General features: G+C 44.8%; 2 protein-coding genes across 4 annotated transcripts in view; one reads left to right on the top strand and one right to left on the bottom strand.

Moving 5' to 3' along the window:
- The window catches only part of HUWE1 (HECT, UBA and WWE domain containing E3 ubiquitin protein ligase 1), a 104,441-nt gene that overhangs the window by 63,594 nt on the left and 16,538 nt on the right, over nucleotides 1-24,309 (bottom strand). Inside the window, exons 3-17 of the mRNA XM_069108268.1 lie at nucleotides 20,507-20,572; nucleotides 19,542-19,640; nucleotides 18,618-18,824; nucleotides 15,112-15,264; nucleotides 10,370-10,432; nucleotides 8,808-8,885; nucleotides 7,973-8,020; nucleotides 7,794-7,862; nucleotides 7,361-7,460; nucleotides 5,806-5,906; nucleotides 5,128-5,278; nucleotides 4,879-5,006; nucleotides 4,358-4,498; nucleotides 4,060-4,165; nucleotides 616-717 (exon numbers count right to left, since the gene is read on the bottom strand). Of these exons, the coding sequence (XP_068964369.1) occupies nucleotides 616-717; nucleotides 4,060-4,165; nucleotides 4,358-4,498; nucleotides 4,879-5,006; nucleotides 5,128-5,278; nucleotides 5,806-5,906; nucleotides 7,361-7,460; nucleotides 7,794-7,862; nucleotides 7,973-8,020; nucleotides 8,808-8,885; nucleotides 10,370-10,432; nucleotides 15,112-15,264; nucleotides 18,618-18,824; nucleotides 19,542-19,640; nucleotides 20,507-20,551 (1,591 nt within the window). The 5' untranslated portion in view covers nucleotides 20,552-20,572. The remainder of the gene's footprint in view (nucleotides 1-615; nucleotides 718-4,059; nucleotides 4,166-4,357; nucleotides 4,499-4,878; nucleotides 5,007-5,127; nucleotides 5,279-5,805; nucleotides 5,907-7,360; nucleotides 7,461-7,793; nucleotides 7,863-7,972; nucleotides 8,021-8,807; nucleotides 8,886-10,369; nucleotides 10,433-15,111; nucleotides 15,265-18,617; nucleotides 18,825-19,541; nucleotides 19,641-20,506; nucleotides 20,573-24,309) is intronic.
- Nucleotides 1-24,309, top strand: part of TSR2 (TSR2 ribosome maturation factor) — a 223,090-nt gene that overhangs the window by 59,615 nt on the left and 139,166 nt on the right. The gene's annotated exons all lie outside the window — the stretch shown is intronic.

Genomic DNA, 24,309 nt, shown 5'->3' on the forward strand with positions numbered 1-24,309 from the left:
CTAAGACAAAACAAATAGTAAGTATTTATGAACATCCTCTAAAGTCAGAGAGTAAAAAGTGGCAAGGTTCAATCCAATTCCACAGTATTAACTGCTTCCCTACTGTCCTCCCCTCCCCCATGGAAAGAAAGGCAGTACAGTGGGCCTGAGCATGAGGCTGCCTTTGGCTTGGTTCTCTCAGCCCACTGCTGCCTCAGGCTGGAAGCTGAAGCAATCCAGAGGTCATGGAGTCACCCAGATTTCCCCATCTCTTGGAACCAATACTCTTCCATGTTTTCTGTTGTCTTTAAATAAATATATATCAAAATGTTACTGGCATCATCTGGGCCAACTCCCTGGCTATACACTGGGAGCCCAAAGCTGGCTGAGAAGAAACAAGCAGCGTCTGAGCCAACAGCCAAGATCACCACACTTCATCCCATAGTGATCCTTAGACGAGGAACCAGAACACTCCAAGTGTGACCCTAGTTCTGTTCTTTCTGGTGTTTGATCAAGTGTCTGAAATCTGCTCTGTGAAACAGTAGCAAACTAAGCAGTGACTGGAAATGAGCCACCCTCAGGGATCTCCAGTCACTTGTCCCCACCAAGATAACCCGGTCCAAACGGAACCATTACCATGACGAATGCCATCCGAGAAGGCAGGGTCTTGGATGGCTTTCTTAAGAAAGTTCAGCATAGACTTGAGAAGTGCGGCACGCTGAGGGATGCACTGGACTCCTGCCAAAGGCAAACGAGAGGAGATTGATTACACACGCGGTACCCAATGGCTAGTGCACACAGTCCAGCGAAATGACACTTGGCCAAGCCAAAAGCAATGAGAAGTTCATCCTTACATGGTTGGAGAAAGAAAGCAAGGAGAAATTCTGTTCTGGATGATTCTCACTGCTACGATGGAAGTGACAGGAACCTTAGGGAGAACTGACCACTCTGAGAGTTTGGGAACTTATCAGACAAGTACCCCAAATTCCCAAAGTGCAGAATTCAAAGGGTTCAGAGGGAGGTAGGCTAGGTAGGTACAATTATCTGAGTGCAGCAATGTAAAAAAATGATATAGAACTATTTCTAATGACTAAGTTCAGCTGTCAAGAAGGACAGAAAATGGCCCTCCCACTACCTCCAGTGCAGAGCTTGGAGGAAGGGAGAAACTGTGAATGTGAAAAATTACAATTTCTGGCACAGACAGGACTGAATGAAGTGGCTTTTCTTCCCCCTTGATAAACTGCCACCAAGCTGGGTATCTAACACAGTGAATCCACAAATATCTCAATAGCTTAAAGTATTTGATTTTAATAAGATAAAAGTCAAGGGGGATAAATGTCCTGTCTTGTTATTAGAATTCTCAAGCCCAAGATGGGGATGGAGGTAAGTGGACTTGACAACAGTGTGATATGGGAAGCCAAGAAGCTAATGCCACCATGCTAGGTTCAGAAATATATAGCTTCTAGAAATATGGCCTCTAGTCCGGATTGATCAGAGTCTACCTAGAAAAGGTATTCACAGTTCTCTGGGTAGAACAGTTTAAGACCGACACTGATACACCAGGCAGCAGTCAGAGGAAGGTCATGAAGAGGGTTAAGGGTCTTGAGTCCAAACCATATAAGGGTCAAGTGAAAGAAGTAAGGATTTTTTTTTCCCAGAAGTTTGGAAAAGGGACTAGGGGAGCCAATTCATAGGAGTCAATATAGAAAAGGAAGAAGACTTTCTGCTTCGTACTATAAAGTAGAACCAGAAACATTTGGGGGGAAGGAAAGATGCATACTGTAAAGAAAAGCCTCCCAATCATTAGAACTGGCCTTGAGTGGAATGGGCAGCCTCTTGAGGTGATAGTTTCCCACTCATGGAGAAATTCAAATGAAGGCTGAGGATTGCTTATGGGACCACTTTGCAATTCTTAACATTCTGCCATTCCAAGATGCCTCAAATACACAGGATAAAGTAAGCTGCTAAATAATTGTACTAAGAAGGCTTATCAACAGTGTCCTGGCCCTGAAGGGAGCACATCAGGAAGATGAGCTTATGAAGACGTGAAGGGATTTTGATGTGCCCTGATGGAGAGAAGACTGATGATACAGATGTGCAGAACTTAGGCATAGCCACTGAGAAGAAATCTTCACCAACAGGCAAGAGTCTTCACCTCAGCCTCAGCTGATCCAACTAGAAATTGAGTGCAGGGCATCCAACAGCCCTCATAGCTTGGAGATCCCCAATCTTAACGACCAATTTCTCTGCAAACCAATAGCAGCTGTGCCCAGTGATACCATGTCAGACTACACACCAGTACGGGGAGGGAGCATGATGGTGCCGCTGATGCTGGGAGCCCGGGACCTTGTTTCCACATCGGGTCGGGGATCTACCGAAGCGGTGGATGGGCCTGGACTGCTTTCCATGGCTACATCTGCAACTGAGGAAGAAATCAGGAGGGGGAGGGGGAGGGAAAGGGGGAAGAGAAAATAAAGTGAGAGAAAACTCTCAATGTAGAAAACTAAGTTTTCCAAAGTAGATGACCTAAATGAAAGCCAGATCAGAGCCAGATCAGAGATATATTCCTATACCCCTTGTAAATGACCTTTTAATGGTTCACAGTGAAATTCTTAGACCATTCCAAAAAGCGTTTGATAAGGGCAGGCCTGGGAAGTTTCAGCAAGATTTTCATTATGGTAACATCTCAAATATCCAGGTTCCTTATGTGGCAACCATGACAATCCAGGGCAATTTAGTGCATGGAATGGGGATACAAAGAAGAAAAAAAGAGTCCTAACATATTTGCAAATGTAATAAGAGGGAGAATGAGAGATCCACGCAAGATGCTCTAAAGCCAATACAAGGGGAAAGAGATCCCATTTGGGTAGTCAAAGCAAGAGAGGGGTCACGGAAGAATTAGGAACTGACCTGGGTCAGCAAAGAAGAACAGACTCATTAATAGAAAAGAGAGTATGATCAAAGCATGCTTTACTGCCTGGGGCTGACAGAAAGAAGAAACAAGAAACCCCAAGTCAGAGACCAAACAGAGGTCCAGAAGTCGTACTGAACTATAATGAATCCTGTGTATCCTTAAGCCCCAAGTGTTTTTAATCATGGAAGAGCTTACTGAGAACACTACTTAAGAATTCGACTCAAACCCAACACCAAACCATCTCTCGTATATTTCTGGGTTAGAGTACAGGGATTACAGATATGTATAACCAAACAAAATCCGAAGTCAAGAAAAAGTGAACAAGTGCCCAAGGGCATTGTGAAGAGGGCATGGTGATCTATCAACCACAACTATGTAAGTGGAATCAAATGCTGCACAAGTCTGAATAAAAGCTTTCTGGCCAAAAGAGCTGAGGAGCCACCTCAAAGGGGTAGGGGGAGGAGGAGGGAGGAGACTCTCAGAAGGTCCTCAAGTAAAGGCTAGAAGATACCCGACCTCATTACAGGGTACAAGGGGATTCTTATTGTGATAACTATTGATTTGTCCAAGGAGGTTCCTTTCAAATCTGAAAGGCAGTCCCAGTGCCATCAATCTAGCCTACTGCCATCTTGGTCACAGCCCAGTTTATGAAGTCCTTCCTAAAAAATGGTACTCCATCCAAGTGAAAGTGTTCCACATGGGGCCTGAGTCTAATGGAACTTGATCTCCCCCCCCCCCCCCAAAGTGGCTCAAAAGATCACATTCTCCTTTGGGATTTCCCAAGCCTTTCCTATGTTGACTCACTGTATAAAGAGGGTCCCCCTCACCCTCACATTGCTGGTGCTTACATTGTAGATTTCTTAGAAAACATCTATAGACCTTGATAAGACAAGTCTCCTTATACCAATTAGTATGCCCCGGTCTTTGCAGTTGTTCTAATTCCTGTCCAGTTAATTCTTCCTCCCAGCTGTGCATTCACTGCACATTTGATAAAACACTGATAAGAGATGTTCAACAGAACAGCTGGAAACAATGAATAAATTTCTATGGCTGTAAGAGCAGAGGACAAATAAAGGAGGGATTGCACATCACACAAAAGGGCAACAATCGCAACCTCTTGCATAGAGGTGTGCAAAGCTCCGCCGAGCGCTAAGCAGTAACTCTACCGTCCATGTCGGTTTCCATTTCTTCTCCTTCATGGGCAGTGCTGGGCCTCTGGATCTTTGGCTTGATCACAAAAGGACACTCTTTTCGGCACAAGTCAACTTCATGCTGTATTAAAGGAAGAAGCAAATTCCAGGGAGTGTTTGATTATAAGAACTCTTGTGAGCAACTTCAGGGAGAAACTAAAGGGAAGAGAGCGCTCATTTTCTGCAAGGAAGAGTCTACAGCTGGCAATGACACAAAGGCCTTGAAAATAGCCTGTGTGCAACTGACTGGGGTAAGGAATGATCATCTAAATACCTCCAATCTGTAAATGAAGATTGACAGCCCACTGTGTGACTGAAAAGCTGCCATGTCAAGGTTGGTGATGAGATCGACGACTCGGACTGCTCGGGTAACAAAGGTTATCTGGTCCTGTTCATCTCCAAGGAACTTGATCACCTATTAGAGTTCAAAGAGATTTCTACTGGAAACCAACATGACTGAATAGCATGGGAGGGTCAGGTCAGCTGAGGATACAAAAATACTGGAGTCCTGTCATATAACCCCCCTCATTTACAGATGAGAACATGGAGGCTTCCCCTCCCCAAAAGTTCCATGCTCTCAGGAGTACACCCAGTGAGTTTAAGAGCTAAGCCATCGTCACAGAAAGCTGCAAGCCCAAACAGAGACAAGTGTAGGAACAGGGACTGGGGGATGCATCCTGCACTCCTGAGTGTTTCCTCATATTACTGGACTGGAGTTCCAGTCCGCTCTCATGTTCATCATCTCAGGTCTTCCTGCAGCCTTGCTATTTCCACCAACATGAACAGGTAACATACCTTAAGTAAGGCCTCCATCATTCCACAAGACACCAAGGCTTCTCCTCCAGCATCATAGCTGGCCAAGTGGTACAAGAAAGAGAAGAGAGCAGTGGCAAACTGGTGAGGGTATGGGTCCATGGAAGGATCTGGAGGTGGAAAAAAAGAGAGGGAGGAAAAACCCAGTATCTGGGGGCATCACTACCTGGTACACAAAGAAAAAGGAGCTCCAAGAGAGGCTCTATCAGTCTGGAGATAACCCAGTCTTACCAATCATGGCTTGGATACAGTTTCGAACAAGGACGGGTAAGAATCCATGGTAGGAGGCAGTCCCAGTGCAGTCAATAATACTGCTGAGTTTGGGCGTCCTTTCTAAGTGCACTATTGATGTCAAAGTCCTCAAAGAGGCTGCCTTAATGTCCTAGAAAAGCAAAGAAACATGAGTACTACCTTTCTCAATCTGTAACCATAAGTCAATTAGTACATAGCAGGACCATTGGGAATTTTTCAGTTAAGTAAAAAGAACTTCACAACAGGAAAAATAAAAATGATAGGATACAAATCTTGTGAAAGCCAAAAGCTTTTGTTCGACATGGAGAAAAGCAAAAGCAAAGGGATAAATGGCTAATTGGCTTGCCCAGGAAAACTGTTCAAAGACCTCCTCCAGGTGGGTCTGCCTTCCACCAAAGGAGGTCACAGGGCTGTCCAGGAGTCAAGGGACTGCTGGACTGAGAAGCAGGAACATGGCCACTAGCACTTTCTCATATCATCATGGGAAGTGAGTCACAGCACCCTTGAAAAAGGCGCAGTTAAGACCTGGAGCTTTCTGAAATCTTTGCCAGTCCCAAGTTGATGATCTCAATCTCGGTACATTTTGGTTGCCGGAATAGGAGAAGCAAGTAAATGTGAATAGAGATGAACAAACAAAAAGAAAGAGAAAAAGCCTACCATGAGTTGTTTATCTGTTATTTGAAGGACATCTACCAACTCCTCTATTAGCCCATTATACAGGATACTGTTTGCGGACTCCTGTAAGGCATTGGAATATACTGCAAAAGGAAAAAGGCAGAGTCAAAAAAGACCAAAAGGTTAAACTGCCCAAAGGCGAATCACATGATACGAAAACATTTGATGTCCAGATAATCTCATAATCATTCTTATTACACAAAGGACAAAACCAAGGCCCAGAGAGACAGTCCTCACTCAGCTCCCACCAAGGCCCAGAAACACCAAGTCCTGCCTCAGCTCCCACAGTATCTAAGGCTGGGCCAGGTTCTTTGGCTAAGGTCAGAAAAACAGCTCTGTCCCCAACAGGGGAATGGCTCAATTTTGATACTGCTCACTCTACTTGAATGTTTGCCAGGAAAGGCTCCCTTTGGCAACCTGTGTAAATGATGAGTGATCCCAGAACAAAGCCATACTGCCATTTCCAAGCTTTCCCAGTTTTATGGGGAAAGTGTGGTAAACTACATGTCTCTCACTGCGGAGGCCTCAGGGTCAACCATAGGTGCAAAGTATGCACAACAACAAAGAACCAGGAACAAAGGTGAAGGGTGAGAAATAGCAGCACACTGGGCTGTAGGGTGTGTGAGAAGATTTCTATCAACTGATGCAGAGTGAAGCAGAACTAGGAAAACATCCTCCAGCAGGACTGGAAGATGAAAGGGAAATCAATGAAAAAGAAGTTTAATACCAGGAAAGAACAATGAACAAACACAAATTGCACTCCATTCTTTCGAGGTGTGTGTGTGTTGGCTGTGCTCCACATCTCTTCTTCTAGATGGCCACAATGGCCAGCTGGGCCCGGGGGAGACATTTGGAAATGGAGGGGGATAGAACCACCAGAACAAATATTTTTCAAATACTTGATCAAATCCCTTAACCACTTACAGCTCAGTTTCCATGTAGATTTTCAAAACCAAAATTACCAACTTAATAAATTATTTTTAAAGTTTTTAACCCTCCTTTTAGCTTATTCATATTATGAGCTCTCCACATGAAAATTCAGGGCCCACAAACATGAACCGATGCCTTACACTCATTTGATTATGAGAGATCTTTCTGAACTCTTGGTAGTTGATGGTTGAAGGTACCAGGTGAAGGAAATCTACCATCTTCCCGTGTTTCCAGTGTTTTATCTGAGACAACACTGACCCTGGCCAGTCAGCTGAAGTCTGTGATGGAATTCTAAGAGTCTACAACACATTCATAGATGCATGCAGCCACACATATGCCACCGGTCATCACACCAGGATCAACCAAGAACAACAAGTGATGAGCAATCTGGTCCCAAATTAGCCTGTCTCAAAAATGCACCAGAGCCCTCCTCCTATGGTTGCAGCAAGCAGCCCAACAGTGACCTCACTGTTTGGATTAACAATGATAATCAACCCATCAAAGCATGTCACAAACCTGACAGTGCTACGGGAGACAGAGAGTGGAGGCAAGGGGCAGAATAGCACTTACTGTTTACCTTATGCCTTCAATCACAGAGTAATTGTACCTAATATGGAGATTGCGTGGAGTCTGGCTTGAACAGCTTGTAGCCTCTTCTTATGATTGGAAAAGCCATGGGCCAGGCGGATGTGCGTGAACAGCAGCATCTGTGAGGAAGCAAGATGAGCACACTTACCTTCTGCCTTCACACAAGCTGCAGGGTCTTCAAATGAACTCTTGCTTCCCTTCCCAAAGAGGTCATGAGGGAAACAAGGGAGTAGGTTCAACACCACCTCAGGGTAGGCAGCACTAACAGAATCTAAGGAACTTATGCCTCAGAGAGCTGGGAGGAAGAAGATGACACCCACCAACAGACCATTCTGGTTTATACAGAACCCAAAAAAACCCAGCACACAACAGCGTATCTCCACGAGTTGCACGACCTTTGCTAGCAATCCCTTCCCCACTCAGGGCCCCTTCTGGGCCAATACTATATGTACCTGCTTATCCTTGGGGATGCTGTACATTTTCGTGAGAGATTCCATGATTTCAGAAGGACTTTCTGAAATCTGTATAAAAGAGAAAGGCAGAGGGAGGTATTTGAGAAAGCCAGTGGTTAAGGTCCAAGTGATCAATCACTCATAACAATGGCTGCGGCCATACCGGAGACTTCTCTTACCTTGTCTAGCTGTTCTATATGGATGTAATGTAGTGTATTACTCGGTGTCTAAAAGGAAAAGGAAGAGGAAGGGGAGAGACAGGTAAGAAGATGTTGTCTTCTCAGACTCCTTTGCTTCCTCATACCTCTGTGTTCTAAAGTTAGATGTGACTAGGGAACTAATTTTCACTTACAGTAAAATCAACAAGGTATGACCACATTGAGTCAAGATTGAGGAGAGACAAGAATGGGCCTATCTTGGGATAGAGGGCTCCTCTGGCCCACAATCGAGGCCACAGGGCACAGAGCCAGGCCAATAACACTCTGGTAACCCCTGAATATCCTACTTCTAACCCAACATTGACTGGACCCAAAACATACTCTTAACACCCAATTTGTGGGCGAACTTAGGTTTATAAAGTCTGGGCCAAGCAAATTGGCATTTCATTAAACATCCAAAAAAGTAACTTTTTTAGAAGTCACTAAAGAAGTGTGAATAATAGAGACATAATTTAATTCTACAGGAGCGAACAAACTGCAACAAATTCAACAGCTACTTCTAATTTTGACTAACTCAATAAATAGGCAGTGATGCAGGTGGCCAGGAGCATAATGGCCTCCATCGGATACTCTTTGCTGGCTTCCTGGAGAAAGGCCTGGGGACATATGAAGGAAGTGACCCTATTTCAAGCTATAATCAAATCACCTCAACAAAAACCTCCCTTTCCCTGGGGAGGGTCAGGCTTAGAAGCTGGCAGTTAACTCGGGGCCCCTTCCCTAGTTAACAAAATTCTTCTAGCCAATTGTTCCCATCATAGCGTGCTGCAGATCCTACCAGAACAAGCATGAGACTCACCCTTTTCTCAACTCTGACCTCGGCCCCTGGGTCTGCATAGAATTCAAAGTGCAGCGTAGTTGCACTGGGTGGGTATTTCTGTGGATAAAGTACAGAAGAGAATCAGATACTGAGTTAGAATGATGTAGGGAATAAAGCTGGTGACCCCTCCAAAACCTGGCATCTTACTCCTGACAGTGGCAGGAGGGAGCTGTGGAGGCCCCAATTACTCTGGCTTCTGGTCACATGGGCTTTCTCTTTTAGAGAAGAACCCTTGTCTGCCTTTTCTCTCCAGAGGGCATGACCCCAGCGGGGACTTCCTTTGCCAATGAGTCAGTTTGATGAGCAGCAGGAGAGTTTGGCTCTTTAGTTTCTAGCTCCAGGCTTTGTTTTCCATAATCACTGTACCATGAAGGCTCTTTCCTTCAGCAAATCTCCTCCCTCAAACTGGGCTTTAATGCTATAGGCTGAGATTCCTCATGTCAATAGGCAGGAAATGGAGGTACCCACTGCAGGTGGGACAGGAAAGTCCTTACCAAAGAGAAAAGGAGGCCGAGGAAATGACTCCCAAACAACTGAATCTCAGTAACTCTGTGTGTGCATACATCTTAAAGCAAAAAGTGAAGGAAACAATGCCCTGGGGAGGAAGGATCCCAAGTCACCTCAATAACCTCCAGGGCACAAGAGAATCACAAGAACACAGCCTGAAACCAGCATGGAAAACGGAAACTGTATTTGAAGAGAATTAGTCTTTGGTATAAGGCACCTAAAATGAGGCTCCAACCTGACTCTGAGAGAATCATTAAGCTCCCATCGGCCAACTGGGAAGGAAGATACCAGGGGAAAAAAGGGCAAACAGCAAAGAGAAAAACAGTATCTGAATTGCTCTGTGGAAAATTCAGGATTGAGAGAAAGCAGAGCCCGAGACAACTGCTCATCATGCTCCAACTGTGCAGAGGGAATGGTTCTCTGGCCTCCTGGTATGCAGAACAGAGAGGTGAAGAGGAAATATACTACCCCTCCCCTCAACTGCAAACATATGACAGAATAACTGACCTCGGAGCTTGGGCCAGACCTAAGCAATGGCAAAGATCTGCGTTAAGCCAAGCCAACGAAAAGCAGAACTATGTCAAAAGAGATGACATGAATGTAGAAAGGGGTCAATTATTCTGGGGAGCACACGAGTCTAGGAATACAGATTCATGCAAAGTAACTGGCACTGTCTACACTGGGAGAGGCTTGACAGGAGGCAGCGCAAAGTTAATCCACAACAAACCTCTAAGAGGCCACACCACTTCGAAGGGCCCAAATGACATCAATGGGACACTATTAAGGGGGCCTTTGGTTTCTTGTCTCTCTTCCAGGCTTGACTATCAAACTCTAAAGAGCTGTGTACAGAGAACACAGCATGCCCATCCTCACAGACAAGCACCAGTGAGGCCTGAAGTAGGCTGAAGTGTTTTCTTGATTCCTCCACAGCTCATTTTATTTATGCTCACTCCATCAAGACACTTCCCAGTAGCTAAAGCTCCCTCACAGTCAGGTCAGAACAAGGGACATCCCAAATGGAAAGACCGACTTACCAACATGTGCAGGTCTCGACAACATTCTGCAAGTCCAAAACCATTTTCCTTGCCACCCCAGCTCTGCAGGGAAATAACAAAGCAGAGTTACAACTCATCACACACAGGTGTCACTTTTTCATTGATCCAATCAATAACAGCAGCAGTTTGACTGAGACTTCATGTACATTCCTAAGGGATGGAGGAAAAATCCACCCAACAGGCCAAGGAGGGGCAGCAAAAGGAAGGAGACCACTTAATTTTAAGGGCACACAGTTAAACGGCATAAAAGGGTGCGCCAATGAACTGAAACAGAAGCAATTCCATGTTTTCTGAAACCACATCAGCCTTCCTCCCATGAAGACTCAGGTCACTTTGACAAACCCCCCAGAGTCAAGCAGTCAGCAGGGCCTTTCCTGCAGTTGTCACGTATGGTATCTCCACCATGGCTGAGCCACTGCCTAGTCTAAGACCCCACCTCCAGAAACTTCCCCCAAAGGGCATCCCCACAACAGAATGTTCCATACGTGGTACAACCAGGATCAACAGTTCAGTGGATGACTGCCTGAAGAGGGCAATGAAAAGAAGACCAATTGAAGCAAGCAACAGTTTGAGAGAAATGGGGGGTGGTGGTGGTGCTGGAACTGGCTTCTTCTCAAAACTGAGGCACACGAAAAGACTGGAGTGAGTACAAGGCAAAGCTTACTTTTAACAGAAACAGTCCAAAAGAAGGTTGGCCATGTACACGCCCATAAACAGCATGCTGAGGGAGTGGGAGCTGGATGGACACAAACACAGACAGACATGAACACAGTTTGGTTTCAAAATCTATCCAAAGGGAAAAAAGTGAGGATGGAGAGATTAAGAAAGAAAATAATCCTGGGGAGAGAACAGCTGCAAACAAAACAAACTTACTAAGGGCAGAGGAAAAGAAAAGCAAGGAGTCAGAGGAGGCCTTTTAGATCATAGCAACTGTGATCAATCCCCACCAAAGAGGACCGCTGACGTGGTTTGTTCTTTTCAATGAACAAAGGGAAGAGAAAGAGACCCAAATAAACAGAATAATTTTGAGATTAATGTGCAGAATTTAACAGGCAAGTGGTAGGAAATGACGACTCTGCGACATATCAAATCCTGGCTTTTGGCCTCTGCTACATGAATCCCAATACTCTTTTTTGGTATTTAAGTTCAGAACACAAACAGAAGTGGAAATGACAACATCTGACAGGAGAATGATAAATGAAGGCAAAGTGAAAACACAAGTTAATGACTCTAATAGGAAATTGGGGAAAGGAGAGGTTTTAGCAGGAAAGAGGATGGGTCTTCTTTGGAAATGTTGCGCTTGAGATGCCTATGGGACATCAAGCTGGAAATGCCCAACAGGTGGTTGATGAAGCCACACTGGAGCTGAGGAGATTCTATATGGAGAAACTGGTCCAGGAATCATCTGCACAAAGCTGAGAATTGAAGACAGGGGAATGAACAAATCACTGTATGTGAAGGCGATGGAATACCATTTTGCTGTAATAACACAGAAGGTTTGGGAGAAACCTGGGAAAGACATACATAAAATGAAGTGGAGAGAAGAGAAAAGAATGGAAACCATTTATTTATACAGTATGAACCACACTATAAAGAAAATCATTTTGGAATGTCCAAAGTACACCGATTACTGCAATGACCCATCACAATTCCAGAGGACTAATGTTGAAGTCAGGTGCCACCCACCTCTCAACAGAGAGGAGATATTTTCAGGGTACAGAATCAGACATCTATCTATCTCTATATTGGGGTGGGGGGGAAGACATGACCAATGTGACAATTTGTTTGAACTGAGAATGCCTATTTTTATGAGGATTTTGCTTTTTGTTTCTCTCCCCCAAACAAAAGATCTTTAATAACTGGAAAAAAAAAATCAAAAATTTTTTTAAAAGAGGGAAAAGAGAGGGACGCATAGGTACATAAAACTAAGGGAATGTCCACTGGGAAAACGCTAAACCACTTACTGTATATTAACATAATGGCATAGGACAGAGCCTTATAAGAATGATGAAATGTTTTCAAAGAAAGCTGGTAAATGATACAAAGAGAAATGAGCAAAACCTGGAGAATAAATTCATAGAGTAACAAACATCATAAAGAAAAACAACTCTGAAAGATCACACGTTGATTAATGAAATTAGAAACCATGTCTCCAAAGGCCTGATGATGAATCAAGCCACACACCCCACTCCCTCATCACATGAGATGGATCCAAGATGCAAATTAAGATCCAGTTTTAGGTCCAGGCAACAGATGGATGTTTTGGTTGATTTTGCCTATGATTTAACTTTTTTTTTTCTTTCTTAAATTGGGAGCAGCGAGGGAGAGTGACATGCAGACTAAAGAGACACCAAAGCATTCTTTTTTTTTGTTTTTAAAACAGAGAACACAAAGCCAGAAAAATGAAATCACAGACAAGTGGGAAGGCTTCAAAGGTTAAAGTTGAATTTATAGAGCGTGCACATGCGTGTGCGTGTGTGTGTGTAAAAGAAAAGGAAGCTAGATATAACAGAGACTCCCAATTTCATGTACACAAAGCCTAGGAGGGAAGGTAAGAGAACCAAGAAAAAGCATTTTCCTGACAAATCTTGAGAGGAGGTGATTGACAGGGTCAGAGGCTCCCAAGAGGTCAAGAAGGATGAAGATTGAGCAAAGAAGAAGTCACTGATAACTCTGGAAAGGAAAGCTTCAGTTGAATGACAAGGTCAGAATGTTAGGAAAAGAGTGAAAGAAGAGGAAGTGAGGCCCTGAGTGGAGACAACTTTCTCAAGAGGTTTTACCACAAAAGGGAGGAGATATAATTAGGCCAGTAACCAGTGGGAACAGAAAGATCAAATGAGATGTTTCTAGACTGAGAGAGCGGGGATGACAAAGAATGCTGTGCATGTAGAGGGGTTGGCCTTGGAAGAACCACTTCATTATCTGAGAGGGTGAAGGCAAAGCTAGAGGTCATGATGTCTAAGAGATATGAGACGAGGAGGAAGAGTTAACAGGAAGCTCTCTGCAAATGACCTCACTTTGGGTGAAGAAATGAGGAGGGGGAACAACCTATAGAGAATGCTGTGGGAGGTCTGAAGAGATGTAAAGAGTGGCTGTAGTTGAGTGGGAGAGTGACTCAAATTAGGCAGGTGCCCAATGATTGCCTAATTGTAGTGAGGACCTACTTAAGATTATATAATATCAATGTGTAGTACACTCAGGCAGGATGAATTTGCGATTTCCTCTGGTTTTATTCAGAAGCACATTAATAGTATCCAAGGAAGTTGATGGTAGAGGTCCAAGGTTGGGGGATTTGGCAAGGATCAAGTGTAGATAGGACAAGGGGACAAGGGGCTCATGTAAAAGATATTGATTCACCAATGAGCTTAGATAAGAAAGGGAGTCAAGTGTAACCAATAGCTTAGGAAAGAAGTGAGGGATGGAGGAATTGATGTTCAATTGAAGAGAGAACAAGATCCCGGGTCTGCCCATCTCTGTGGAGCTGAGGTTAAGGGCAGAGGAGTGAAGGATGAGAATTCATTGAGGAAGTAAGGCCAAGATCTTGAGGGATTTCAGTAGATAATCAATCATCAAGAATTTCTTAAGCAACTGCTCTCCAAGTGCTAGGCATATAAATAAAAAGTGAGTCTCTGCCTTCAAAGAGCTTACACTTGGGGCAGCTAGGTGGCAGAGCGGATAGAGCACTTGCTCTGGAGGCAGGAGGATCTGAGTCAAATCCACCCTTAGACACTTGACACTAACTAGCTGTGTGACCTTGGGCAAGTCACTTAACTCTCATTTCCTCAAAAGAAAAGAAACTAGACAAATCCTACAGAAAACACAAACACGCAAAAAATAAAGGAAACATAATTCAAAAACCTAATGACACAAGAACTATCGGAGCAAAGTAAAAATACAGCAAAATTGGAAAACCAAGTAAAATGTGTACGATCAAAAAACAACCCACCTGGAAAACAGAACACATAAAAAAAAAAATTTGTTAAAAAAGCTTCTACTCTAATCATCAATGCTGGAGGCTCTGGGAGATAACCAGTGTACTAACACTGATAGGAGCCTAACAGGTTAAGATCTGCTAAAGCTTTAAACCCTCAAGAGATCCTAGCTAATCTTCCCAACAGTGCAGCAATGCTCTCCAGCAAGCCACTGGCAACTCCCAATCTTTTTCTCCAGTATCTGATGAACTTCAACAAATGTAGCACCCAGTGCTTGGTGGCCTGGAAAAGAACACTCAATGGGCTCTATTTCCATCAGTTTCCTAAACCAATTTAGAGTCACTTGCAAATGTTAAGAACACATCCAAAAAAGGAAGAGTACATCTAAGATGAAATTTGTGACAATTCTTGAAACAAGAGAGGGAGGCAGGAGGAAAAATAGCAAATGAGGAGAACAAACAGTAAGTTCTTGCTGACCCACTGGAGAGCTGCCTTGGACAAAGAAGGTGGCAATCCTAGGTCTAAGCTGCACAGACTGAGTCAAACAATACCAAGAATGGAAACTCTTTGTCATTATTAATCCTAAATATTACTGCCAATCCAAGTACCAATACTGGACAGTATCTAAAATAGCGTGAAGGGCAAAAATGCTGGCAAGCACTCAGGGCACCCCCACCCTTTTTCCAGTGGATTAGTAGACAGCCATTTGAGGTTCTGGAGACTGTAGGTGCTAAGGTCTCCCCTCTTCTCCCACTCCCTTGCCCACCATTATCTACTACCAAAACTAACCTCTGCCAAGTGCTGCAGACGGGACAGCAGCGGAGTCCTCTTGTCAGAACCCAGGCGGGTAATGTAGTTGGATCTCTTGCTGAAGACATATAGGAGATTCAGCACTGCGAGTACCACTTGCATATCAGAGGAGGCCAGTAATGTAGTCAGATGCTATGAGGATAGAAAGGGTTGGTATAAGAAAAAGCTAATTTTCTATGGTAAACTTAGAAGCTCCAACAAGGTAGCAATCACTTTTGGCCAGTGACCAAAATAGTCAGGCTTAGAATTTATCCCAGCAAACCAGAAGTCAAGTCCTTATTTCCTTTATAAGGGGACATGAAGACAGAAAGACATGTGTGTGCATGCCGCACAAAATCCTGGAAAAAGGTGATGGGGGGGGCCACAACACCACTAGTAACTGAGAGGAATGAGGGGTACACAAGGCCTCATGGAAAGAAGCAGGGTATTCTAAGAGGTGTAGCTTTGGAAGGCACTGATGGTGGGGGGGGGGAGGGGAGAATACTACACATTCAGAAGAGTGAACAGTCCACCTGGGACATTCACTGAGTGTGTGAAGACTGAGAATGATGAATAAACTGGGAAAGACAGGCCTAAAATTGATGGTCAAGGGCTAGCCTTTCAACAGGGAGCCGGGGTAGAGTCTTGACTAGGACAAGATCATGTGAGAAATGATGGAGAGGACTGGGCAGAGGAGGGCAAAATGTTCATGCAAAAACAAATAAAGAATTGGCCTGGTGTGGTGATGCCAGTCAGAAAGCAAGGGGCAGCAATGGGAGTGGAAAACAGGAGAGAGAAATAGCCTGACGGGTAGCTATTATGGGAAAGAGAGAGTGAGCCCTTGAGGATGATGGGCAATTGCAGAAAAGGGGTGTATTCTGGGGAAGAATTTTGGGTAAGTAAAGTTTGTGGTGTCCAAAAGAGACCTAGGTGGAAATGTCTGACAGGCAGTGGGAGATGTGGGAATGAAGCTCAGGACAAAGATGAGCAGGCTTGGCTTGATAAGAGTTCCAGATCATAGGATTAGCAGACAAACGTGCTGAGCTCCAGCTCCTTCATCTGGAAAATGGGAATAACCATACAGCACTTTGTAAACTATTTGGTGATAAAGAAATGTGAGCTCTTATCATCCCATACATCACAGATGATTGTGGTGCTGGTCCTAAACTGAAGGGATGGACGGCCAAGTGTACAGACGCTTGAATGTACCTATACATGTGTAAACACAGACACACACAACAAGCTGGGCCAAGAATTTTGGATTCAAAGGGTTCCATATGCATACAGCTTTCCCCTCCTCTGTAAATTCTCACATTTATGAGCTGAGTAAAGCAGGTTCTAATATCTCAACAAAGAGGAAAAGATGAAGCCTCAGAGAAACAAAAGGAGTTGATCCCAAAGCTGGAAATGTGAGATGTCCAACCAGCCCAGACTTCCCCTGGCCAGGGGCACATATTAGTCTGGCCCTCATCCAGTAAGTGGCAAAAAAAGGAGCACAAGTTTCTAGAGCAGTTGGTACTGGAAGATCATGGCCAGTAGAGGACTAAACGCAGGCACAAGCCAGAAACAGGCCAAGAGACTCCTGCTGCCTGTTTTTCCCAGCTTGGTCTTACAGATTCCCATTCTGTGGGAGAAGTCACTCCCCCAAACAGAAGGACCTACAGTTGCAGAAAGAGGTGGGAGATGCTTCCTTAGATCTGTCCAATCTTGTCACAAGGGCAGTAGTTCTACTGGGCAGGCTAGATAAAAACCAAAGGGCCCCAGCCTACATCTCTCACATCACAAAAAGCAAATTTTTGCTAAATAATGGCTTTCTGGGATGGAAAAGGGAGAAAGAAGAACATTTAGGAGCCAGACAACAGGAAACACGAATTGAAGAACCCCAAGTTCCCAGGATGGTTTCTCTCCGACTGCCCAGAGCAGAGGCCTTGATCTCTGCTAACATTGGCTCACTCTCTCTTGTGCAGTACCTCCTTGATTTCTCTTTGTGGAATGTGCCTCCTCTCACATTCAGCACTTTTTGATCTGCTGATAGAACCCACTCAACTATCGGATATGGAACAGCCAAGTACAAAACTTTCTAAAGTTTACCCGATTTGGCGGCAGCAGCCCTGGGCCTTGCCACTGCCGAACCACCCCACCACTTGGGGGCTCAAGTGTCCCTGACTGTGAAATATAGAGACTGGGGGCAGCCAGGTGGCGCAGAGAGTAAAAGTGCCGGCCCCAGAGTCGGGAGACCTGGGTTTGGTTCTGGCCTCGGATACTTAACACTCACACAAAAATAACTGGCCATGTAACCTTGAGCAAGTTACTTAACCCCAACTGCTTTAAAAAAAAGAAATATAGAGATTGGACTAAATGACCTAGAGGTCTTCCTTCCAGGCTTAATTCTACACTTCTATCTTCTTCAGATTTAATATGGAAATGGCAGCATTTGCCCAAGGACACAGGTAAAGGCCAATGCTCCGCCTCGAAGCAGCTGCCATTCACTACTTCTCAGATTCATGTTTTTCCCATGCCAATTTCTTAAGACCTGTCGGGTGCTCTTTCGCTCTCATTGTTTTCCTCTGAAGACTTGGCAAGATCCCTGCCAAGCTTGGGTTCAGTTCTAAAGGGGAGGAACAACAGAACAAAAGTGGTTGGAAAGCTCAATCTCTTTTCACTGTCCAGTTTGTGCCCCCTGCCCATTCCCAAGGGCCACCCAGGCCTCAGAGAAGAGCAACAGGCACTCTCAGTGCTTCGGAAACATGGACTAGCCAAGGGTGGAGGGGTGAGAAGGATGAGCCACTGGTAGGCACAGAGAACACTAGGCTTGGAACACACTCAGAAAATAACCAGTTTCCTCAAAGTATTTCCAGGAAGGCTTGGAAAGTGCCTTAGGGATTTTATTTGGTAGGTTTTTTAAATACCTGGGGGTGGGAAGCACCACTTCCAGGCAGAAATCTTCCTAGACACACCAGCTCTTTCACACCACGGGCTAAGCTATTTATTGGCAGCAGAGATCATAACAAATCTGTGCACTTTCCCCCCCCCACTCCCCGCCAAAGCCTGAATGGCTCGACATCCAGTGATCACAACTTAAAACCTCCATGAATCAACAAGGTGCAGAGACAGAAGGAGGCATGTGCCACTCTAGGCAAGCCTAAGCACTAGTGCCACTGCCAGGTGCAGACTAAAGGCCAGAAAAGGGTATGTGAAGCCAAGAGCAGGCGACGTCTAGGGAAGTTACCCCTCCTCGGCAAGGCAAGCAATTGCTACCAACATTCACAACACTGTCAAATGATTCCGTGGTTATTAATGGAAAAGGACACCACAGAAGATGCTGGCTTTGCCCCTGAACCATCAGGCCTGCAGCTGAACCACCTCTGGGAGAACACACCCAAAGTGTCTACTTCACTACACAGTAGGCATATGGGAGATGCTTAATAAATGTTTTTCCATTTGTCCACTCAAACACAAGAGGCCAGGATCAGGTTGCCAGTGAGTGGCCCACTTCTCCCACATACCTCTATGGAGCTGTACAGATGCCGAGAAAAGCTGTATTCAATGAGCAGAGCGGTAAAGTTCAAGACCGCCAAGAGCAATAATTTCAGATGCTCTTTGTCAGGCCCGTCACACATTAGCATCCAAGCCATGTTTTCCACAGTCTGTCCAGCGTCAGCCAGAATCCCATCGAAGCGATCCAACAGGTCCACCCAATGGTAGAGCTCACACTGCAAAAGCAAGGGGAAGAGGGTTTAGAAAAGCATGTACACGAACCCTTGCCTAAAGCATGTGGACAGCGAGCCCACCTTTGCTCATCCCCATCACTTTCTTGCTCCTGTTGGGTGCTCAAGATTCCAGGATGTCTTCATGGGCCTGGCCTAATGCTAAAACCTAGCACCCTGAGTCACTCTTTTTTTTTTTTGACCAAGGTCATCTCAGTGGGAAAGGTGGAACACCTGACTGTCTACCCCTACAAATTGAAAGGCTCTGCTCGCTCCAACTTCAGAGGAGAAATGTCAATCTTTCTTACCCAGGATTTATTTATCTGGAGTAAACAGTAAGATTCCTGAGGGAACTCAGGGAAACAGAAGAAAAAGCCTTTGCACGCAAATCTCAGCAATGTTTCTTAGTAGTGTCACTGTCTAGCACAGCTTCTATCACCCAATAGGTACTAAAATGGGATCAACCGGCATTGGAAGTTCAGAACCAACCAAGTTTTCGTCATCCACAATGGGCACAATTTCCTCTGAGCCCCGTCTCTTTCTAGGTGGTTCAGAAATCCAACTACTCTGGGTCAAAGGGCATGTTGTGTGGAGGCCAGCCAGGTGCTCCCAAAGGTGCTTCCCATGAGACTGGCCCCAGTTGGTCTTGAAGCCAAGGCACATCATGTTCTCCTCAATAATCCTCCTTGTGTGGAAGAAGCCAGTCTGCCCCATCTTACCCACCTTGCCAATATTCCAGGTTTTGATCTGCTGAAGTTCCAATAGGAGTTGCTCATCGTTACAACCCTTAAGTTTGTCTATGAGAGCCCGGCAGTCTGCAGGCTAGAAGAAAATACCAGGACACTCATTAATGGAAGTACTGAAGACCTCATGGTCAGCTTTCCCAGCAATGCTACTCTCCCCATTCCCAACATGAACCTAGGGTTCCTTTAGATCTATAACCAGGCAGTGAGTGGGGTCATGTAACAAATGAAGAGGTCAAGTCACTCCCCCCTTTTGGGGAGAGAAAATGCAGAGTTTTGCACTAAAGATTGGGGTCCCCCCCTGCAAGTTCCTACCAGAGTGGTCTCCTTTTCCCCCATGGACCTCCATCACCACGGAAACAGGGATTGTTCTGAATAATGAGCTGGCTGGGAAAGGTGATTATCAGAGCTGATTTGGCTATAATTTAAGGGCCCTTCCTACAAAAACCCCAAGACTAGGAAGGGTCTTGTGATGACAGGAGATGGATCCAAGGAGCAAAAAGGAAAGTAACACAGGCCCCAGCACAGAGTCCAGTCTGACATCCCCTGACCCTTTACAATCATTTTATCTGGCATCCAGGCCTGCCACAAAATCCACAGGCCATTCTCATAATTTAACATTGCAATTCAAATTTGGTCAACAGCAAACTCCATCTTAAAATCACATGGCAGATTCAATGAACTAGGAGTGTGTACAACTGGACCTGGGTCACCAAAATAAGCTGAAAGAGACCTTCCGATAGCACGGTGGGCCAGAGTTCGTTAGGCTACACTTTGTCTAAGCATGGAGGTCTGGGGAGCATAGTTCACTATTTCAGGCCCGCTGATGGCGGGAAGAACAGAGACACCAGTTGTAGTATGTGGGAGGCCACTGTGAGCAAGGCAGGGAGGCTCACTCAGGGAAAGAGCTGCCATCTGCCTCAGGCCCTCCCTTCAAATACTCACAGCCTCAGTAGGGGTCTTCTTCAATTTAGTCCTGTCCACCTTCATCTTGGAAATTTTCTGTGTGGTCTTAAAAGAAAATCAGCAAGTTAGCAAAATTAAAAATGCCAAAAGCCACAGAGATACTGATTCTGCTCTATACGTTATAGGGTCATGCATAAAGAGCCTCCAAATCCATAGGCTAATTCCATGCTGGCTGGGAGGCCATGGTGACCACGGGAAGGCATGGGCGTCTAATGACATACACTGCTGGCCTCTAACTGGCAGCAAATTTATTCAAATATTCTGAAAACAGGGTCATCACATGATGATTTAGATGCTGACGTACCCACACAGACTAATGTTACACTGCTTAGCAACTTTCTAGAAAACTGTTCCCGTTTTGGAGCTGATAAATTAGAAAAAACTGGCACAGATGAACTTGGAAAGGGGAGTCCCAGTATCATATCTAAGCTGCTGCTGGGCCTGTCCAAACCTCCTCCTTCACCTTGAAGACAAATGTTCAAAAACAGAAAGTGCCACCAATGGCAACATTCTAAAAACCCAAATGAAAAAGACTTTTATCATCCCCCTTCCTCAGCCCACTCAAGAGTCCCAGAGTGAAAAGTAACTGAGGTAACCATTTTCCCTGTCCAGTCACTGAGGAGAGATCACTCACACATCATTCAAATGGAAAAGAAGGAACAACTTGTTCCCACTTTCCATTAGTAATGGGAATGAATCAGCATTTTTTAACGACATTCCAGCAAATGGAAACACTGAGGTCTGCAAAGAACCAGATTAAAAGCCCACACACTCTGTTATAGGTGGTGAAAAAGTACATGGTCAGGGGCTAGGTGGCGTAGTGAATAAAGCACTGGCTCTGGAGTCAGGAGGACTTGAGTTCAAATCTGGCCTCAGACACTTGACACACTTACTAGCCGTGTGACGTGTGACTTTGGGCGAGGCACTTAACCCCAATTGCCCTCAAAAAAACAACAAAAAAACACAAGAGCACATGGTCTTAGTATTTTGGAAGCAAGCAGTCAACACTGACCTCCAATGAGTGGGCACACGTCCCCATGACACAGCTCACTATTCAGTGACATACAATAAGCAAAGACCATGAAAAAGTCACCGAATTCAACCCGCACAGAATTCCAAGGCTCATCCATTTAGAATACTGAGCTCTCAGGGAACCTGACCACGAGAACTGAGTAGTGGGTGAGCATACAACAAAACTGCTGGCACAGTCCCAACGTGCTCAAACCGAGGTACCAGATACTCGGGACATCCAGGGAGTGATGGACAATAAGCCTTTACTTCCTGTTAAAAATCCAAAGTGCTGGGGCAGTTTGGGGGCTCTTAAATGTGGGTAGCTGAGATATCTGATTCCCAAAGAACTGTACTGACCCTAAAAAGAATGAGAAGGGTTCAGTCTACTTTCAGTGGAATGGCAAATGGGTCAGTCCTGGGAGTCAGAAGTAGCAGCAACAACTTTCTGCTGAAATGAAAAAGATGATAAAGGAAAATGGGGTGTGTGAATGTTCGGCCAAATATCTCTACTCCACCTGGCTGTTACAGTTTCATTATTCAGAGTAGAAGCTTTAAACTATCTTTCCCAACAGACTCAAACTAGGGTTTGCAAGCCCTTCAGGTGAATTTCAGCTAGGTGGTACTGCCATGAATACAGTGTAAGGCCTGGAGGCAGGAAGAAGTCTGCCTCAGACACTATCTAGTTCTATGACCCTGGGCAAGCCCTTCACCCTGTTTGTTTCAATTCCAGTATCTCTGCCAAGAGAACCCCCAATGGGGTCCCAAAGAGCAAGACACAAGTGAACAGCAAAAGCAGCCAAACTAAGAAGGCACAGATGCAGCTCCCACCACCCCCTGGAGATGTCTTCCAAGTCTGTCTGGGTCCTCAATGCACAGGGCAGTACAAAGTGGGCAATGTCCAGGAGGAATTAAGCTGCTCCACTAAACAAAGAGCGGGGCCCAAGGATTGTGTCAGGCTAACTGGTACTGATGAAGTGCCTACTACGTGTGAGGCACTGTGCTCAATGTTGTGGATACAAAGAGAAGCCAAAATGTTTCCTGTCCTCAAGGAGCTCCCAGTCTAATTAGTAGAGAGGGAAAAGACTCAAGGTTTTCAGAAGCTGGCAACACTCAGTTTCAACCTTTTGAAAGATCACCCAGTGCCCAGACTTGCGGCCCAGAAAGGTGGGAGCTGACTTCAAGAGAGTGAATCACCAGCAGCTATGGCGGTTTCCAGACTTCTCAACCCATAAAAGCCAAAAAGAAAATAAAAGGTCGGTAGGGAACTCTGCTGGAACTGGGTGAAAGGGCTCGTTCTGGCCCCTGCCCCCAGGGTGAGAGGTGGTGGCAGCACCTGGCCTGCAGATTATAGGGGAACTAGGCAATCATTCAGAGGGTAATCACTCTTGCTTTGACCTGCTTGGATCTGGGATGCAGTCTTAGGTGGTGGTCCTGGTGTAAGGAATGCTAGTGTGCCAGAGCTTGTGGTAGCTGTAGAGAGGACACCCTCCTCAGACCTCTGACAACAGCTCAATGAAATAGAGGATTTCATGCATTGTTGATGAAAAAACCAGAGCTGAACAAAAATTTGACTTTCAAATACAAGAAGCAAGAGGAGCATGAGAAGGTAAATAGGAAAAAGAAATCATAAGGAACTTATCAAAGTTCAACTATTTACATTCCTACATGGAAAAATGATAATTTAGCTCATGATATGAAGGGAACATATATACATATTTATGTATATATACATATACATGTATGTATAGGAGGGTGTATGTGTGTATAAATACATGTGGGCATATGTGTACATGGATACATAGAGGGCACAGGATCAGTTGAATAGGAAGGGATGATATCTAAAAAATAAAATTAAGAGGCGATAGAGGAATATAATGAGAGAAGAAAAGGAGAGGTAAATTCTCATATAAAAGAGGCAAGAGAAACTGTTACAACGTAGGGGAAGAGCAGGAAGGTGAAAGGAAATGGGTCCACCTTACTCTCATTTAATTTGGCTTAAGGAGGGAATAACATATACACTCAATTGGGTATCTTATCCTATAGGAAAGCAGGGGGAAGGGAATGAGAGGGGGGTCATAGAAGGGAGGGCAAATTCGAGGAAGAGGTTAGTTAGAAGTAAACGCTTTTGAAAAGGGACATAGTCAAAGGAGAATATAGAATAAATGGAGGGGGAAGGATAGAATGGAGGGAAATACAGCTGGTCTTTCACAATATAACTACTATGGAAATGTTTTCCATAACTATACATGTACAATCTATATTGAATTGCTTGTCTTCCCAGTGGGGGTGGGTGAGGAGGGAAGGAGGGAAAGAACCTGGAAAACAAAGTTTTTAAAATAAATGTTAAAAAAATTGTTTTTTATGTGCAATTGAGAAATAAGATATAGGGTATAGAAATCCGTCTTGCCCTACTAGAAAGTTAGGGGGGGTAGGTGGAAGATATAAGAGAGAACAGACTGGGGGAAGGGGTATTCAGTAGGCTCACTATCTTGGGGTGGGAGGTAGGGGAGAGGCGCGGAAAAAATTTGTAACTCAAAATCTTGTAGAAATTAATGTTGAAAACAAACAAACAACAAAAAAAGGAGGCTAGGTGGTGCAGTGAATAGAGCACCAGCCCTGGAGTCAGGAGGACCCAAGTTCAAATCCGGCCTCAGACACTTTACACTTACCAGCTGTGTGACCTTGGGCAAGTCACTTAACCCCAATTGCCCTGCCCTCTCCCCTCCAAAAAACAAAACAAACCAAAAAAAAAAAAAAAAAACAACACAAAA

This window comes from Petaurus breviceps, unplaced genomic scaffold, assembly GCF_028583685.1.
Source record: "Petaurus breviceps papuanus isolate PSGF00001 unplaced genomic scaffold, PetGlider_PUasm1.0 90333, whole genome shotgun sequence".
Taxonomy (NCBI): Eukaryota; Metazoa; Chordata; class Mammalia; order Diprotodontia; family Petauridae; genus Petaurus; species Petaurus breviceps.